This window comes from Pinus tabuliformis, chromosome 9 (genome assembly GCF_031772625.1).
Source record: "Pinus tabuliformis cultivar Carrire ecotype Pingquan chromosome 9, CPIR1, whole genome shotgun sequence".
In the NCBI taxonomy this organism is placed as follows: Eukaryota; Viridiplantae; Streptophyta; class Pinopsida; order Pinales; family Pinaceae; genus Pinus; species Pinus tabuliformis.
The window spans coordinates 457,422,914-457,429,270 of record NC_142307.1 but is presented as its reverse complement, the minus strand read 5'-3'; the positions used below and the strand labels follow the sequence as shown (position 1 = coordinate 457,429,270).

The 6,357-nt window shown below is 39.7% G+C and overlaps 1 protein-coding gene across 1 annotated transcript; it reads left to right on the top strand.

Annotated features, from left to right (window-relative positions):
- The first annotated feature begins 4,272 nt into the window (after nt 1-4,272).
- LOC149149174 (uncharacterized) lies at nt 4,273-5,015 on the top strand. Its single transcript, XM_089444100.1, has one exon. The coding sequence runs from the start codon at nt 4,273-4,275 to the stop codon at nt 4,810-4,812; it is 540 nt and encodes a 179-aa protein (XP_089300226.1). The 3' UTR covers nt 4,813-5,015.
- The last annotated feature ends 1,342 nt before the right edge of the window (nt 5,016-6,357 follow it).

Here is a 6,357-nt window from a genome sequence, read left to right as displayed (position 1 = left end):
TGTCTCAGTTGTGACTTTCTATGTAAAGAGTCTGTTCCTATTCCATAGGAGTGGTTTCCCTAGTTTGGTGTGTGGTTGAGATATTCTCTCAACCACCAAATTATATGTCCAAGATAGTTTTCCTATCTTGAGACAATACTCTTGTATATATGTAATATGATATTTGATTAATAAGATGTGGAGATAGTTTACCCTATCAAGTTTTATCATGGTATCAGAGCCCCTGGGGGCCTGGCCCCTCCTAGGCTTGACCCATCCTGGGCTGAGGAAATAAAAGAGTGTTTTTTTTTGTAGTGTTTAGTTTGTCCATCGTCAAGAGAATGTAGATTTGGATCCCTGTGGATATCTGGTTTCTATGTTTGTGAAGCCTCTGTTTGAAGCATTGGATGAGCAGAATGAGTGTGAAGAGTGGAGCTCCAATGAGACTCTTGAAGCTCGTTGAGAAAGGTGGAGGAGATTCGATCTGATATCAAGCTATGTATTGCTAATTTGTGTCGTCATGGTGGAGATTGGTATTGGAGGTGAAGTATCCATGGGGTAAGCCTCTCTATTCGGCCTGTCATCGATGGTAGCCTCGATATTGTACTATTTCTCGCCAACAAAGAAGATAACAATGGCCTCAGTGTATTCTCGCCACTCGATTCTGAGTACTCCATGTTGAAATTCTGCAATCTCTTTCTCAATATAGAATAGACACTCACCTTCTCCTCCAACAAAGGTTATTGTCTGCATTTCAGATATTGAATAACATGAGCTATTACAACCTTGGCTATTTGCTAAATTCATATACATACAGATATGGAAATTTAACACTTTTCTCCATCCGCCAAGCCGTGACTACGTGTTCAAGACTTTTCGGCTATCGGGAGAGACAGTGGAGCGCATAAAATCCAAGGCATCGTGGGGCGAGAACTTGGAGCGGTGCAGCAGACTCGAAGCCGTGACCGCTCATCTCTAGAAAGCGCAAATAGTGCCGCTGGGAATGGAAGCTGAGGAGACGTCGTGGATGTTGTTTGCAGTGGACATGAGGCCTTGAATGGACCCCCTACTCCCCAGAGAGTATTCCGGTAACGCTGCGTTTCTTGCTTTTACTTCAGCCAGTGCCGGAGAATTGGAGGAGGAATAGGCCTATGTTGTAGGTGTGTGTTGCATTTATGAAGCTGAGTCATCCAGGAGCACAAAGGCTGTGTTGGTGAACCTGATGTTTTTCTGTTGGGCCGGCTTGAAGCTTGATATACAGTCTTGGATGATGAACACTATGGAAGCGTGGTGCGGTGAGCATGGACTAGGCGACTTGCCTTTAATCAATCCAGTCGTAGCACTCGGGGTCAATGTTAATGAAAAGAGAGTAGCTCGAATGTCAGATATCCCTGTATCCTTGCAGAGCCACTGATGCAGGCATACAAGCGCCCCGCTGCTGGAGACATCCATCGATCAGAAGGCTGGTGTGATTTAGATCCTGCATGTGAATATGGTGTATTTGTGGTGAAACCGACATCGAGCAGCGGAATAGGCAACCTTCTGAAGTTATCAAGTTCAGTTGTGGGCATTAAGAAGCCTTATTTGGTGTATTTAGGAGCACAACATGATGAAAATATAGATGGCGAACTAGTATCTCAATCTCATCATCAACCTCTAGGAGTAGTGTGAGGAGACTGCTAAAGACTACATCTTCTACTCCTATACTAGAAGCATGAATGGTTTTGCTGCTACCCTTGACGAATACCATGCTGTTGATCTCTCAAAACTTCCGCAAGTTGTGTCTGTATTTGCCAGAAAAACAAGAATTCTACATGGGTGAAGATCAAGAACCCAACTTTTCCACTATGTTGTGCCGCGAATTAGTATATGTTTGGTGAAATGAATTGTGTTCTTGAATATTTATTTTGGAATTTATAACTGAAACATGTTGAGCTTGATCAACTTAACATGTAAATGCTATTTGTTAGAATTGATCATTCTAACAACGACGAATTGAAGTTGGAAAGATTAAAGAGGAAGACACCAAGTTTGGATATGTTTTTTTTCTTTGAATAAATTGGTGAAGTGTGACCGTGGGAGTGGATATTAGTTGGGTGATGCACCAATAGAAGGACAAACAAGGTAAAATATTGTGTGTTGAAATATAACAAACTCATAGTATATGTCACATACATTAGTAAGCAAGTCTAGGATGTTTTGTAATGGTCGGTATATACCTGGTAACTCCAAAAGTTGGAGTTGTGTTGTAAGCCTTGTAAGGCATGTGTATCCCCATATAGTTCGTCGTTTTCTAAAAACCACTTTGTATTTGCAGTGTCGGTTTGTGGTAAGCCAGAAACCACATGTAAGAGTGAAGTGGGACAGAGATTCTTGTTGGCATGGTTTAGGGTTAGTCGAGAAAACCCTCGGCCTGGTTGAGTCAGCTCTTTCGTGAGCCTTAGTGGTTGGAGTGCCCTAGTGGCAAGTTTGTAGCCCAGAGTCGCTGGAGTGCCCTAGTGGCAGATTTGTGGCCCAGAGCCACTGTGGTGAACCTTCATCGCTGTGTTTAGCCTTGGTGGGTGAGAGCCCTTGGAGGCATGGTTGAGGGTGATCCGATAAAACCCAGAGCATGGTTACAGGTAATCCGATAAAACCCATGATGATATTGGAGGGGGATTTACAGGTACATGTGTGCAATTATAATGGTCAAAAGAACCATGTATGTGCAGGACATTTTACAAAACTGGCAGTTGCAGCAGTTAATACCCATGCATTTCGGTGGATGGTTGCTTCTTTATATGGACATCAACATATTCTTTTATGTTTGACCACAACTAGACTTTGAATATTGATATCGAGACAAGTACTCATTAAGGGGGTGTGTTGGAATATTAATTCCTACTTGTCTCAGTTGTGACTTTTTATGGTTTCCCTAGTTTGATGTGTGGTTGAGATATTCTCTCAACCAACAAATTATATGTCCAAGAAAGTTTTCCTATCTTGAGACAATACTCTTGTATATAATGTAATATGATATTTGATTAATAAGATGTGGAGATAGTTTACCCTATCAAGTTTGATCAAACTAAAATAGTAATGATAATATAAGTTTATGTAATGATAATGTGATGGAATTAAGTGACAAAATGAGATAAAGGTAAAAAATAGTGAAAGTAAATGTTATTTTTAAAACTAACGAAAGTATCTGAACGCTATGCATGTCCCAAATCCTGATCTATCCCTGAACAAACTTATTAACCTCACTGCATCCATCCAGGATATATGCATGTACTTGACCATTGTTGCCCTCCATGTTCCACCTGAACCAGCTCTCAGGATAAAATGGGTGATTGAATAGCCGATACAAATCATGGTTGCCTCGTAGTTCCACCGCATTTTCTACTCGAAACTTCCTCGTAGGAGAATGGGTGAATGGATAATTACTGCAACTCATAGGTGACACGTATAGGACAAGTGCCTGGGGGATTATTCCGTGAATGATTGCTCCGATCAATTTTATAATCCGTGAACGATTTGCAAATCTGCAGTGACTTCACTGACCTGGTTTAGTAATGACAAATGCAAATAAGTGGTAGGAGATTAACCGATAGAATATCCTATGTTGGATGATCATGTGGTGGAGACATTGTAAATAGCCTGGCATCAGTTCATCCTGTTTGCATAGTCATGATTATTAATTAAAAGTAAAATGGCGAGAATCTACTGACATTTATTAACCCTATGGAGTAGTCTACCTAGGCGGTAGAATGGCCCGTTTTCCGTCACCAGTCGGAAAATATTCCGGCTCCGGCCACCAGGAATGTCTCCACCCTCCGCCACCCTCCCCTGGCTCTGCCACCCTCCTTCTGCGCCACCCTCCCCTGGCAATCCTGACATTCCCTGCCAGGGCCTGACAAAAAATTGGATTCAGATCGCAGGGAATGGGGCCTGACATCCCCTGACAGACTACTCCGATCGGGGACGAGCTATTGCAGCCGCGAAGTATTGTTCCGGGGAGCTCCTTATTCCGGTTCCAATTTGAATTGTCACCCGTGCACTGCAATGCATAATCGCTCTCCGACCCGCGCTGTCTCGAGCATGAAGGCTCTGTATTTCCATTGTGTTACAAAAGGGGAAAATGAAAAACGCACACGCCATTATTAAAGATTCCCACGACTTTGGGCTGAGTTTTCTGGATTTGACCGCCTTTATATAGCGATCCCGGTTTATACGATATATAGATCGATGGGTTGCTGGTTTTACAGTACTCATTCTCACAGTGCTTCTGATAAATTTATCAAAATTCCAAATATGGGGAGCTGCATTTCTTCAAATTCCATCTCTTCTGTGCCAGCAGCTACTGCAAAGCTCATATTGATGGAAGGGAGCATCCTGGAGTTTTCTGAGATGGTGAGAAGCAAAGAGATTCTGCAAGAATATCCGGGCCACTTTATTTGTGATTCAGACGGTCTTTATGCCGGTCGAAACATCTCCCAGGTTCTGTGTCACGATGATAGATTGCAGATTGGGCAGCTCTACTTTCTTCTTCCTCGGCGGAAATTGCAGTTTGTGCTAACAGACTCCAACATGGCTTCTCTTCTTTTCAAGATTAGCACTGCTTGGGAGTCAGCGCAGAAGAAGAGGCAGAGCAAAAGATTATCGCGTGGGTTCGTTAAAGCCCAAGCTCAAGTGCAGCCCTTTTTCAATATTCAGAGCCAAGATGAAAGTGAAACAGAGTACGACTCTTCTTCTGTTTGTTGTTTGTCCAGGCGCCCTAATAATCCAGTTTCAACAGATAGAGGGCGACTCCATTTTCAACCCATGTTGGAGACTATTGTGGAGACTGTGTGATCGATGGTGATAGTGATTTTCATGTAACAAATATGTATAAATCAAGAAACAAAGAATTTTTTGAACTTGCTCTGGTTAATAGGATTTGGAAATATTTTTGGAATTTGCAATCCAGTTAAATTGGAAATATTTTTGGAATCGATGGTGAGAGTGATTTTCATGTAACAAATATGTATAAATCAAGAAACAGAGAATTTTTTGAACTTGGTTCTTTTTGAACTTGTTCTGGTTAATAGGATTTGGAAATATTTTTGGAATTTGCAATCCGGTTAAATTGGAAATATTTTTGGAATTTACAATTGAGCTAAAGACATCTTTAAATCTGTCCAATGACAGATTATTTGGACAGATTCGAGTCTTTTTGACATCCCAATGGAACTCCTAAGTGTTAGCGTGCAATACTTCCTAGTGCACAATTTTCGTGAGAATTTAATTTAAAAAGGGTTAGGGAGATTATGTGGGTAATTCATTTTGTATCTCTCTATTGTTAGTCCGGTTCTAGTTACTCTTTGTTCTTATGTTGTTTTCAAGCTCGTACTTATAGTGTTCCTTCATCCATATGAACACAATCTCTATGTTATTGTACTGTATAGCTTAATTTTCACCTAGGAAGAGACATTTATGTAAATCTGGATTGGAGATAGTTATCTCTTTCCGGTGTTATTACATTATCATTTTTACTCAAAGACTTCTTATTATGAAGGTATGTTCTTTCCTCTTTGTTCCCTATCTACATCGACAGTAATGTATACCATAATTGAAGGTTTACCAATATTTATGTATATATGCTTAATTCCCATCCTCTACATCATATTACTGAAGCTACTATTTCATAATTGTGTCTTTCAATACTTGCGTTACAACAAATTTATTTGTGGAAATGCTGCTTCAATATCGGTGTTATGGTAAATTATGTTTTCTTCTGTTCTATTAATGAACTAACAAATGATTACTTTCTGTGAGCGACATTGCATATTCTTCCTGTTTTGCTTCCCTCTTTTCTAGCACATATTGGTTCTTATTTTCATTTGGATTGTGTGAAAGCGGATGAATTCCATATTCTTGTTCGGTTTTCTTATATAATATAGATTTATCAAACTCTTGTCAAAAAGTGTATGTTCCCTTTTATCTCACACAAGAAATGCTCAAGGGAGTAGTTCTAAATTTTTTACTTGTAATTAATAATTTAGTTAAAAATCTGACCAAGTTCCTATAGATTTGTTTTCTGGTTATTATATTACACATGACTATCCACGTTAAAGCTTTTTGCAATTATATCTTTCCAATGTTAGTATTGCCATTACCTTTGTGACATCATTCTAGGAACTTGATCCCTCAATTCCATTAAAATGATCTAATCCCTTAACGGTTTATGCTCATATTTATTTTCCTTTATGTTTCATTGTATATAATTACCCTTTAAACATTGTAATATTCCTAGGGAATATTTACAGTAAATAAAAAAGCAAACATAGACATAAAAATCATGAAAATCAAACACATGAATCAGTGCATGAAATTGCACCAAAAACTGCTTTGTTGAGC

Coding starts and splice junctions, on each gene's coding strand:
- LOC149149174 (XM_089444100.1), top strand. CDS start 4,273: ATGGGGAGCTGCATTTCTTCAAATTCCATCTCTTCTGTGCCAGCAGCT.